General features: G+C 39.4%; 1 protein-coding gene across 2 annotated transcripts in view; it reads right to left on the bottom strand.

The window, feature by feature from the left end:
* LOC122774533 (inactive phospholipase C-like protein 2) overlaps window positions 1–11,594 on the bottom strand; it is a 42,182-nt gene extending 30,588 nt beyond the window's left edge. The window contains exons 1-2 of one of the 2 annotated variants that reach the window (XM_044033915.1): window positions 11,452–11,594; window positions 10,262–10,756 (exon numbers count right to left, since the gene is read on the bottom strand). In XM_044033915.1, the coding sequence (XP_043889850.1) occupies window positions 10,262–10,525 (264 nt within the window). In that variant the 5' untranslated portion in view covers window positions 10,526–10,756; window positions 11,452–11,594. The other variant, XM_044033914.1, reaches the window with a different exon arrangement.
* Between the last annotated feature and the right edge of the window lie 2,332 nt (window positions 11,595–13,926).

Here is a 13,926-nt window from a genome sequence, read left to right as displayed (position 1 = left end):
TGGCTGAGAAGATGTGAAAATTGGAACTGAAATAAAGAATGAAATTGGGGATTTTTTAGTCATGCATTGGAGCAATAGATTCCTCAAACACTATCATGATATGAGAACCCTCAGTAGACTTTATTAGCTGTTTAGCTTGTTAGTAACTGTACCTGCTCACTCGTACACGACTGCCTTTAGTTTGCTAACTAGCTGAGACGGCTTGACCTTAAATTCAAGGACTTTCAATGTTGTCTATGTACAGTGCCTTGAGATAATGTATGTTATGATTTGACGCTATACAAATAAAATTGAATTGAATTGACCCATCTCTATCTCGGGCACTTCAATCTATCGACACACTCACTCTCACATCTGTTACATAATTGTTACACCATGTCACAAAATCAGCATGAACATGACAGCACCTCCTGAGGTCTGTTCAGGTGTCTGTTCAGGATCCGTCATGTGGTACTAAGAGTCTGAACATGTAGCTTGTGAAATGATGTCATATATTGCGATACGATGTGATGAGGACCATGTTTGGACTAACAGCACTGCTGGTCCACCATAATCAAAGCCATACTGTTTTCCACTTGAACAGGGTCATAGCACAAGCTACGGCTGTTTTCCTTCCCACTACCAGAGCTGTGAAATACATGTTACTTACAAATCAGTAGGTGAGAACTGAGGTGTGAAGAAAAACTGTTCAATATACCTCCTGCCATTAGAGCACCACGTACAACAATTAAATATTTAAGTGCAAAGACTTGTTAGAAATAGACAAATTAACTAAGACTGAAGCCAGTACAGTGTCCGTTTTATTTTGGAGTAACATTTATTAGCAGCAGTGTTGATCAGTTCTCCTCCAAACAGAGTACCATGAGGGGGAAAAATAAAAAATCTATATTTGACAGCTTGAAGCTTTTATGGGCCCTTTTCTTGGCAGCCATTTTGACGGTTCACTCACAATCTCATACAGTATGTGTAAATAATCAAGTTAACGATGGCCGAGCTCCATTTTGCTTCCTCAGTTTCAGAGTGCATGTTGACTCACTGTCACTGTTCATTTTTATCAGTATCGGCAACATAAAGGTCTATTCTACATCATTATCTCTAAATGCAGATAAAATAAACAAACATTTTCAGCTCAGTAAAGTTTTTTTGTTATCATTTATTGTTTAGTTTTTTGTTTTTTTTTTAAATGTTGATAAGAAAGCCAAATATCTCAGACGCTGTTAATTTCATGTTGACTTTTTCCGAAGCTGAGATAAAAAGTTTTCTGTGACTCAGAAGCAGCCTTGTATCAGGTATTAACATCTGACTGTGAAAACACAATAAATATGTCTCACGGGCCTTTCCCTGTACAATCTTTTTGCTTTTTTGTTCTTAAAAAGTTTCCATTAACACATTATCATTACGAGAAATGACACACACACACACCCCAAAAAGACATTAAACACTGTAGTATGTCAGGCCTGTATGTGGCGCTGTAACACTGCTACAGAAATACACCAAAAAAGGGGGACGACGTGGAGCATGCTCATAAAGCTGTGCAGAAGAAAAAGAAGATAACGAGACTATGACATCATCAATTACCAAAAGTTGCATACGCAATATTTTTCCCTCTCTGTTGTACGAGTATATCCCAAAATATGTGATTTCACAAATTCTTAGTATATCATTTTAATATCAGATCGTAGTATCTCTGGAGATTCCCACCCCTACAAAACACTGGTTCCATGCAGGTAGAAGCTGATACGATACAAAGATTTTGCAGATTCTCATGTGTCCAGGCCACAAGCTTTAGCTAGCAGGTACATTGCAAAATTCATTTGAAAAAGCCAATACATAGACTGTAGGGCTGCAACAATTACTAGATATATCAATTACTAAATTAATCATCAACAATTTGGATAGTCTATCAATCGGTTTAAGTGTTTTTTAAAGAACTAAAACAGGTTTTCTTATATTTCAAATTCTTACATTTGAATTCTTTCTGGTTTCTTGGCTCCATAGAACATAGAAATCATTCAAACTGAATCATTTTGGTGATCCACATTTTATGGACCAAACGATTACTCGATAAATTAATTGACAGATTATGAATATAATCTTAGTTGCAGCCCTAATATCAAGTACAGCCTACAAGCCCTTAATTTGAAGGGGAAGATATAGCACTTTTTAGTATTTAGTATTTTTGGATCTCTCTCCTAAGAAGAAGTAAAAGTTATAACTCACACAACTCGGCTGTCGACATGTGCATGCCTTGCTGCACACACTTCTTAATTTGATGCGGTGATAAAACAGGAAAGGCGTTGCACACTTTTGAAGTATGTACCTTTTTTTAATCTCTTTTCAAACAGGTGCAACAGCAGCACTAAAAACAAACACACAAACACAATATGCCATTACAGAAATGCTGGCTTTGATCCATTCCTTTTGAAAGGGTTTTTAAAAAAATACTCAAAACAAACAATCCTCGTCGGCGAGTCATTTAAATTTCTGGTTTTAGTGCGACTCCGCCCCACAACAGAGCAGACTGTCAAACGCTGTGTAGGTGGCTGTCAACAATGGCTGTCTAATTCTTCTCTGGAGAGGATGTGGTCATACAGTATGTTGTGGTGAGCTTGAAATAACGTAACCTAAAATGGTTTCCAAAGAATCACAACGTTCACAAATAAGACTCTGCAGCAGCAGCAGCATCATGCATGCACATTTCTCAATTGTGTCCGTGGATTCATTTGCCGCCACTTGTGTCCAAATAACCCCCCCCCCACCACCAGAAGATAGCCGAGCCGATTCCTCGCGAGGGCGTGACTACTTGGCGACATCTCCAAATAAACCGTTTGGATTGACATTTTAATATTCTAAGCTTTTATTGGTGTTTTGCCATTATTTGAATGAGAGCGTAAGAATAGATGTTGGGTGGAGCAACAGCACCAGTTGGAGTTCCGCATTAAAAACTAAAACCAGGTTGTTATTTTTGTTTTAAACAAACTTTTTTTGCAGACAGTGCATTTTTCGAAAAACTAAAATCACTTCATATGTGCTCCTTGCTTCTACACGCACACGTGTGAACGTATGAATGCATTACCACCCTTGCCACCAAAAAGGTGTTCAACAGAAACCTGTTGTTTTACTGGTTGTTACTACGAGAATGTGGTGTTGTTGCCAACCACATCCTTCTAACAAATGAGAGGCTGATAACAAGAAACGAAAGCTCTCACCGGCGGTGTGAAACGGGCTCTCGTGTTAACGCGGGTCCACCCTTTCACAAGCCTGAAGTCAAGGACATGGCATTCTGGTTATTTGATTTACAGAGAAGAAAAAGAAAAACATATTGCTTACCACATCAGACTTTCATATTGAGTAGCAGTAGTAGTAGTCGTCATACTAGCAGTTACTGGTGCACTGATAATTAATGTGTTGGGCCGTTTTTAATGATGATTAAAGTAATGATTACTTCCACTACTAATGTAAATGTACACATTTTTGTCCAAAGATACTTCACAAGTTCATCTATGATTACTTGTATCATGTATAATATGCAGACTGCAGAGAAACACTACAATACTGAATTTAAGCAGTTTAAAGAATCATTTGTCATTATTGAGCTGTTGTGTTTTACCAGAGGGACAGAAAAATGGAAATATGACAAACATATTGGCCAAACAACAATATAACAAATAATAAAAAATGTGCTTTTTCTTTTTTAACCAGTTACTGGACATCATCTACATTTTGTGTCTTCACTGCAGTGCAGTTATAGACAGTATTTTCACTTTAAAATGAATATTAAATATATGAAAATTAGCATTTTTTGATTGAAAAATAAAGTTTAGTTTCTTAGCAACAAAAATGTGTAATCTGTAACATCAGGCAACAATTGCTGAAAAAAAAATTAAATATCGTCCCGATTAATCAGCTCAACATATTAATCGGTCAGTATCTACTCTGGTCGCATGTCTGTGCTATTAAAAGTGGTATTCATGTGGTAGAGCAGTGAAATATCATTTACATCCGAATGGTTTGTTTGTTTGTTACGGATACATTTTCCAGATTACATTATTTCTGACACTAAAACTTCTCCTTTTTTTAATGTAATGGTAACTTAACATGACATTCTCATTTTTGGCTCCAACTTATCAGCGGCTACCATCTCAGCTGTGACTCACTGGACGTTCATCCATCTGTGTGTTGTGTTGCTAAGCGAGCGCCACAAAATCATTACAGAGCGATGCCCTTGTGTGTTCCATGTGCCTCGTCATGAACATTCTCATTACGCCGTCTTGATATGGCGCTTATTGATCTCGGGTCACTGAGTTTCTCGGGATAATTTCCCTCCCTGTGTGTGTGCATGTACTGGCACCGGGCCACGGTGTGGAAACCTGAACACCAGTTTACATGAAGAGCAGGGTTATTAACTATAAGTGTTGCATGAAAGACATTTCTCTGGCACCGATTACTTAACTTAACAATAGGATTTGAGTTGAGTCCAAAAATGTCTTCTGAGTGTAAAAACATCTCCGGGTGATCACATAAGCGTCCGCATGTTTCGGCAGAGCCTGTGGCTCTCACAGCGCTGAAATAAATCAGACTCAAATGGTTCCTAGTGTGGAGCGAGACAGGTCTTTGTGTAGTGAGCGATTACTTGGAAATTTACAAGGCAGGAAAGTCAATATTACGCCCAATCAATCTGCAGGAAGACGGCACATCAAAGTCCAACACCTACAGTGTGCCAAGAATGTGAGGTGAGCTGCTGTACGAGCTCCCAAAAGCAGAGAATAACCTAACAAGGCAACAAGTCATAGATCTGATTCTGCTTTTGATTTTTTTTTCCACTTGATAATTTAGTTTGCTAAGACTGACATTTTAAAACAATGCTTCTCAACAAAGTCGTTAAAAGAACTTGGGTATATTGAAAATTAGGGGTGGGACGTCCTTCCGACACGATGATTGCTACAACGGGCAAATATAATTTTCAGTTTCACTCTTTGGGCGTCGTTACTTTATGTCTCCTCATGGTGGCGCTGGTCAAATGAATAAGGGGGAAACTTGCGCATAAGTTACCTGGCCAAAGAAGAGGGAGTGTACAACGGAATAATGGTGGCAAAACATTGATTATCATAGAATTGTTGTATTGTGATATTATTGGTAACTATTTTGACAATCCATTAATTGGTTTGAGTGTTTTTTTTTTTAAAGTCTTCTTCCAAAGTATGACTATTTTCTGGTCTTTTTGCTTCAAGTGACAAATGAAATAATTGAAAGTGAATAATTACGAATTGTGCACAAAACAAGACATTTGGGAACATTCTCGTTTGGCAGTGTGGGAACCACACAACCACCATTTTTCAATGTTTTATAAACTTTTATGGTTAAAAATAACCGTTAGTTGTATCCCCAGCTGATTCCGATGAACACTCTGTCGGTATCGGACAGATGTTGATGCAGAGCCATCTTTACAGAGACCATTTTCATGTAGATACAAGTCTGTCACACCTAATATCATTTTGAATTGATAAACAAAATCAATGCCAAGTTGTGTTTGGTGGATGTATTAATACTAAACATATACAGATAAATCTTTACTAAAGGATATGGAAAATTCTCTAAAATTTCTTTGGTTGGCCCAAAAAAATTACCCCATTTGTGGGTCCCAACCCAGTCTATGGGAACCACTGATGTAGGCTATGATAGTGTTCTGTAAAGAGTGTTGTGTAAATTAGTATGAGCAATTATGTCATAAATAATAATAATGTTTCCTTTGTTCACTTTGGCCAAGTCATTGTCATCAAACTTGTTCCTCCACAGTCTTATGACTGACGTTATAACAGCGACTGCTACAGCAGCCAAGACTTGCGTACAAAAAATAAAAAAGATAAATATGCTGATTTTAGCTCATGAAACTGCCCCAGAGGGTTTTGACTACAGTGTGATGAAGTGTCGTGATCTCTGTTGGCCCTTGAGCAAAACTCACAACCACAACAGCGATGAGATGACGACGAAACAGAGATTTAGGCTTAAAGTCTCACTAAAGCAGCAGTACGCAAGACTACTAAAAACTACAATACCGGTGCTAAAATTATTCTTTGATTATACAAAGTAAGATAGTATTGTTTGTTAACTCATTCAACTAAACAAAATGTGCAACCCCGAGAACAAACTCAAAACTTAAAAACAGACCTTAGTCGGATCTGTTTACTCTTGGTGGGAACGCACGTTCATGCACACAGTGGGCGTGTGAAATGCCACGACCCACTAATCTGAATTCTGATCAAAGATCAAACAAACACCAGCCCCCATCATTTCCAAGGATGTCCAACCCCATTTGTACATGACCCAAAAATAATCCCTCCATTTCTATAAACACTTCTCAGCCTATACTGACAAATTTTATTGCATTTATTCTCCACATCTTTTCCTTTTTTTTTTCTTTGCAGCAGAGCAACTTAACGCCAAGTCAAGCAGTAACGATTAATCAATAAGTAAATTATTTAGCAACTATTTTATGTGGGATAAATCAATTTTCCTGTTTTTGTTTTAATTTATGATTAAAACAAGCTCTCGTCTCTTCAGCTTCTTAAATGTGGATATTTTCAGGTTTCTTTCCTCATATTACATAATAATTAACACTAGAGGTCGACCCATATTGGCTTTTCTATGGTCCGATGCCGATTCTTAGAAATCTGGGCAGCCGATGGCTGATAATCCATGTTGAATTTTGGTCCAAAGATGGATGGATAGTTAGAGGATTTATTTTTTTCCTCCATCAAAATAGAACAGTTTATTCTTAACGACACACAAATTTCAGATGTATTTCAGATGTTGAAATACAGTATTTTCAATAAAAAAACAATGTTTAACACGTAAAATACACAAGACATGTCTTGTAAAAGTAAATAACATTTGATATGACCTTTTTTTGTGACTCATAAAAATGCTGAACTTTATTTGTAATAATGAATAAATAACAAATGACCAATGGTGATTATTAAAAAAATGCAAAACAGCCGATTAATTGGCCCAACTGTTTCAATGGTTTACTGCTGATTAAACTGAATAATATTGGTTTGTGGACAAAACAAGATATTTGTAAACCTCATTTCCAGGTTTAGGAAACACCAATCAACACTTTCTTATAGTTTATAGATAAAACTACTGGTGAATTAATCGACAGATTAATCAATTATTTAAATAATTGTTAGTAAGTAACCCTAACCCTTATGTTCACCAGCTTTGAAGATCAACCAATAAAAACAGTCCCCTCTCTTTGAAGTACCCTGTAATTTGTCAATTAATCTAGATTACAAATCCAGATTTCAACCGTTTCTGAGACCAAACATTGTATAGAGATATTAATCGGTCTGTTATCTCCGTATCCCTCTCAAACATGAACATGCATTTCAGCAGTTTTAATAAGAAAAGTCAGACTCAGCACCTGCAGCAGGATGAGACTTCTGGGGGTTTTCTCTCACCACCACCAGGACTCTGCCGGGTTCTTCCTCAACAAAATGAGACAGTTAATTGTGTTACTCACGACTACATTCATATTCAGCTTCCACGGCACCGCACCTTAACCACGTTAAGGCAGACTGTTCATTAATCTGTGCACGTGTGTGTGTGGGTCAACCAGAGAAATATTCAGCGGCTCTGCGTGCTATTTAATTAACGGCTGCCACGATCAGTCTACGTTTGCTGCTGTGCTGAATTGACTGAACTGTGCATGCTACTCTTCACATCACAGCCACTGTCTCATCCCCATTCAACTGCAGTTCTTCATTTAGAACACATTTGCTGCCTTTATTTGCCTCTTACCAAACAGACTAGCTTCTCAATGAAAAGGTAGGCTGGTTCACTGGTTTATTCCTGTACGTTTCTGCTCTTGTAACACTTGTGCTTCCCCTTCTGGAAACATTAAAAATCATAATTTTCTGCCTTAGAAACATTACAGTGAAAATGATACTGTTCCAACAATAAGGAGAAGCTCTACCATACATGTTATATGCAAATATTCAGCCAGGGTATACTGTATAATGTGCTCCAGCAGAGCCAATTAATGGCCTGTGTTGTGAAATCCATCTATTTTCCTCACGACACTAATGGGCTCAGACTACACAAATTCAGGGCCAATTTTCAAGTGATTTGGTCTGTGAGCGTTGGTATTGATGACTGGACGTTTCATGTAACACAACTGAAGAACTGAGATTTGACGTCTTGGCGTCTTTGGTGCTCCACGGCAACCCAAGACGAGAAATCGGGCATGTTATTTTTTTTCTATTTGCCTGCCTAGTCTGACATCTCCAACGACATGCTCCTGGACGTTGACCAATCGGACATCAGAGTGCTATGATGTGGTGTAACGAGAGATACTGCTGCTACTGTTTGGTGGAATAGTGATACCCCGAGAAACGTTTCATTAAGATTCGGCAACAGTACCTCTGCCTCTTTGGCGTCTCCTCAGCAGACGACCACGATAAAAGTAAAAATAACAAAAATGTTGGCGAGAAATATCGGAAAGACTCTTCTGCAAACCAGTGAGTAATGATTGACAAGCTCCTTGCCCCGCCTCCCCAATGACCAATGAACTCCCAAAATGTCATGAACAACGATAAGTCTGGTTCACACTTGCCGTGTTGCCAGTCCCCCAAACAAGACAAGACAAGAACCCGTTCTACTGTGAGTGATAATCTGACATGGTGACCATCATGAAAGACTAAAATATCGTGTACTCTGATGCCAGTATTCACCTGCGTCAATATTCTCTCAGACTCGGTCGGGTTCAGACAGAGAAATGTGTCCCACTTACATGAGTGGAGTTCATCTCCCTTGACTTAGTGCAACTGAATCAATCGATGAAAGCGACAACAAAACCTGATCCTGTATCACAAGCTACTGGTGCTCGTCATTTAATCAAGCTAGCCTTCATATCCTTCTACAGTACTTCTGATTAACCTGATTTTAAATTACCGCATCGCATGCTGCCTTTACCACCATTTCCGTGGACCTTCCTCTGCCAAGTGAAATCTAAGCCTGTAAGTCAAAGATATCTTAACAGTATTGTTTGCCATGTTTTCTCGCCATTAAAACTTTATTGCAAATGGAAAAATAAGCTCTAAATAATCTCACTTTCTTGAAAATCAGAGATTTTACATCACGACACACACATGTTGTCAACCATCCCTTTTACAGCCTTAGACAAAAACAAATGGGATGATGGGGGTCAACAGTTCAAAAGCCTCTAACCACAAGCCATCAAGCTCTTGAACCACTGATTCTGACCCCACCCCAATTTAAAAAATAAATAAAGCACACGCACTGCTTCAATTGTTTTGCATCAGCTGCTCAAGACTTTGCACTTAAGACTTTTAAACCACTTCAACTAATATGGCTACACTTCTGTTTACTACCAAATGAGTGTAAACCAAGCACAAAAAGAATTCCCGCCTAGTGATAATGTTGCAAAGAATCTTCTTTTACCCTTTCCCCCCCGACAAAAACGTTAACATTTCTGAAGTAAACAGAATATAGTCGGAATAATTGTCCATACAATAAGGTGAAGCTGTCGAAGAATCATTACTTGCACATTATTCATTCTAAATACTCGGGTGGGCATTTCAAATAATGGTATTATTCATTGAATATTCAGAACTATGGTGCATGAGAGCTAGTGGAAGTAATGCAGGGCTCACAGTGTGTTGAGCAGCTTCAAGAAAGGGTTTGGGGAAGACAGATATGTTTATATAAAATTAGGGTTCCCACACCTTGGTGGACATCAAATTGAAAGACTTTCCAGGAACCAGTTCCCTCAAATTCAAGGACCGAATGACAAAGCTTAAGATGGGAGGGCAACCATGGTATCTACTTTTCTTGACTCTGCATCTGAAGAAGTGATTGTCCTTGGGATCTTGGTCAAAGTCAGAGCTAGTAATTTTCCTTGGTGACACAGAGATCTTGGAATTTGCATTTCCCAGGCATCAAGTCATCATTTGCTCTCTCTTGCGTTATGTTACTCACCAAATGCACACATTTTCAAGGATTTCAATGACCCATGGGAACCCTGATCATTGATAAAACATTTGTGAGTCTCTTTTTACTCATGCCCATCCCTAAGTACAGGATGTGCTTTTGGACATCCTGTGTTTAGTGACCATGGTTATGTGCACACATGTTTAACATTAAGACAGTGAAATGCAGAAGAGTAGAATGAAGGCAAGGGTTTTTTTTATAGTGTAACTTCCACTTTAACTGAACGGGTCGAACTTCATTCATGGCTTACCTTGATAATGCTGCTCCTGCGTGGAATCTCGTTTTTGCCGTCCAGTCCGACCGAGGTGTTTGCGGTTTCCACCCCGGCTTGGTTGCCAGGAGCGACTATCGGGGTGCGAGAGCCGACCATGTTCTCCGGGATCCCACAGTCTCCATTCACCAGCGACACCAATTCGCAATGCGTCTTCCCCGCCGCCTCGTCGCCGGGCACGGCCGTGTTTCCCCCGTCATTGAATGGAGATGGGAGGCTGTCGTCCTCCCCAAACTCCGCCATATAGGCACACACACACACACTCACTCGCCCTCTCTCTCTCTCTCTGTCTGTCACACACACACAAGCTGCTCAGTCAGTAGCAAAGCCTTGTGTTTTTGCAGCTTCACACTGATTTCCTGACTGGCCTGTCCGTGTAGCTTTGTAGCATCCTCCTCCTCATCATCATCATCATCTCCGGGTGCACATAATGTATGTCAGGTCACATGGTTCTTCCTCAGCGTGCACGCCGGTCTGTGAAGAGAGAACACACACACACACATTAACATGATGTTGACGATGATTAGCATCATCGGGAAGCTTTTGCATTGAAGCACATCGCAGCAGTGACGTGTGTGATGCAGCGTCCTGCAGCCACGAGAAGACGGAGCGAAGCGGATGTGAACTTAGAAATCAGTGAGGTGTCGCCGTTTTAAAGCGTTTTTAGGAAGAAATAAAGCAAATGTTGAATCTCTCTATGTCTCTCTATCACACACAAACACTCAGCTGTACAGTGATTCTGTGGTAATAACCGGTCACCCCTCTCTGCTCTGCTCAGCATTCACCACTGACGTTTAAGTTACAGCTAATTAAAAATAAAGCGTGCTAAGTTGAACGCATGTACCTTTCTTTTTTTTCTTTTTAAGTGCCGCGTCTGTCCACGGTGAGGACCGTCCTCCTCCTTTGAGTTGTCGCTGCAGCTGAGGACACAGACAGCCCGGTCTCTTCCCCTCTCTGTCTCTCTACCTCTCGCTCTCTCTCTTTCCTGTCCGTCTGTCTCAGCTAGCTGCCCTGAGCTAGCTACCTACAAGCTAGCTGGCTAGCAGGTTGTGTGGTGTGTGAAGTTCGTTACAGTCCACCAGCAGTGTGTGTGTGTGTGTGTGTGTGTGTGAGAGAGAGAGCGAGAGAGCCGTGTAAGCAAACAAAGAGCGGCGTTCGCCTCCACGGACCGTGAAGAATAATCCACGAGTGAAGTAGTAAAAATTAGATCCGGTGTTTCCTCTGCGAACCGGCTTTCTGCTCCGGATTCGTTCCCACTTCATCTAAACTTGTGTAGGCGTCGCGCACGCGCCACGAGCGTTGACAGACTGCGCTGTCAATCAAACCTAATTATTAGATTTTTTTTCCCTCCTCCTCCATAACAACTCCGGCCCCGCCCCTTTTCACGTTCATCTTTTTGGTGAGCCCAGGAGTGTCAACACTTTTTTAAACAGTAAAAGCAGAGGTGGAACGTGGACTGAAATAAAAAACTGAACTTTTTGTTAAAGTCTTACTTAAATGCAAGTAAAACTTTTAAATAAGTACCTTATTTAAATGTTACTTTTTTAACAAGGTTAAACAACACAAATCTCACATGAACTGTTTTTAATTAAACCTTTACAAATTACACCATAAAGTATTTAAACACACATAATTTATCAGTGAAAATGTTCACAAATGCTTTAACTTTCTCCCTCACTCAGAGACCTTAATCATTATGTGAATTAATTAACTTAATTCATAGAGATGTAATGTTAGGGGAAGTATTTGAGAACCAAAAGAGAATGTTCTATAAAGGTTGTAGAAAAGTACCTTTAGGGGAATGTTCTGGGAACCAAAAGAGAACATTCTGGGAACTGAATTTGCAACCAAAAACTATATCAACCACAGGATAACCTCGAGAGGAACCTTCAGAGAACTTTCCCACAACCAAAAGGTAACATTCCCAGAGTGTTCTGTGAACCAAAAGTTGTTATTAGGGTACAAAGCTGTTAAGAACACATTTGCTGAGTCATTTCAAAGACACATTTCTCCAACTGTGTAACATATGTTGTTATCAATAACAAAAAATGCCCCAAACATGACTCAGCTAAAATGCTTTGGCTGATTTTTATACATTTGGATAGTATTGAGTTCACATTTGTATCCAATATCCAATACTGACCGATACCAACTCCCACCCCTAACTGTCACTTAAAGGAGTATTAAAGGGCAGTTGTTACTATGACGACCCCGACCACGTTGAGGAGGAACTATGAAGTAATGGAAAACGATACCAAAACGAGTAGAGTCGAGCCGAGTAGTGCTAGAACTGCATAATGGAGAAGCTCCATTAGTTTGTCCATAGTGGGCTACTGTGAAAACATGGTGGTCCAAAATGGCTGCTTCTGTAGAACTGACCTGGCACTTTTTAAATATAACATTTGTCCCTTCATGTTCCACTTCCGGATCATTAATATTGGCTGTGCTTGAAGTCAACCAGGATATTATCCAGAAGCTACACGTGACAGCAGCTCTGAGACGCTCACATGACCGTTGTTTTTTTCCTGCTCAGAGTCACACTGTGTGTGTGTGTGTGTGTGTGTGTGTGTGTGTGTGTGTGTGTGTGTGTGTGTGTGTGTGTGTGTCACATCTTCCTCTTTATGTGGAATCTGCATGGAGGGCGATGAACTCTTCTTATAGAGGTTGAAGTACTTCTTGTTGGTTTCCTGTGATAATAAACCCTGGGAAGTGTCTTACACGACCAAACACTTTCATAATTAATTCATAACCTCTGTGACTTGATCGTTTTTAATCCGATGAGGTTACATTTACTGAATAAAGTCAAAAACAAACATTGATCTTTGAATAAAAGACACAGAGACTGAGTTGAGACGCACAATTCTACATGATTTGGTGTTTTTTTTGTTCACAGTGGTTCAGGTTGAAGCAGAGGAACTTAATATTGTTGAATAATGGAAAGAATTGTGCAGCAGAGCCATCTGCTGGTACTGAGGTGCAAGGTTGTATATGGCTTTGAAGGTGAGGAGCAGTATTTTATAATTGATGCGTTGTGTGATGGGGAGCCAAATTATTCGTTTGGTCCACAAAATGTTGAAACATATTGATTAGTTTTTTTCTCCAAACCTTGAATTGAACGTCTCGTTTTGTCCACAAACCAAAATTATTCCGTTTTAATGATTTCTTTGTCGTACAGAGCGAATAAATCCGAAAATATTCACATTTAAGAAGCTGAAAATTCCAAAAACCTTCAAACCAGTTCATCACTTATCAAAGTAGTTGATCGATAATAGTTGATTAATAATTTATTAATAGCTGCAGCCCTAGTGGCGTTATGCAAAATCAAATGAGGCCTGAAGATAAGGGTTCAAAAAGATCAAGAGTAATCAGTACTTAGTAGCATTTTGTTGGTATGTAACATTTTATATGTAGTACACTAACAATATGGTAATGAAGTTAAAGTTTTGCTCGGTAAACAATTGGCCAGATTTGGTCCTGTTCTGGCCCTAGAGTGTGGGACAGGATTCATTTAGTCCTTAAAATATCAGAAAATGGTGAAAACCAAACCTTAAAAGGACCTTGTCTCCATAGATTGTATTTATAAAAAATGGATGTAGTCCTCCAGTTCTCCCGAAGAGGCTAACGTGGAAGTAAAAATATATTAA

Source organism: Solea senegalensis, linkage group LG9, assembly GCF_019176455.1.
Source record: "Solea senegalensis isolate Sse05_10M linkage group LG9, IFAPA_SoseM_1, whole genome shotgun sequence".
Classification (NCBI taxonomy): Eukaryota; Metazoa; Chordata; class Actinopteri; order Pleuronectiformes; family Soleidae; genus Solea; species Solea senegalensis.
Note: the sequence above shows the minus strand (reverse complement) of the source record. Positions and strands in the feature narration are given on the sequence as shown.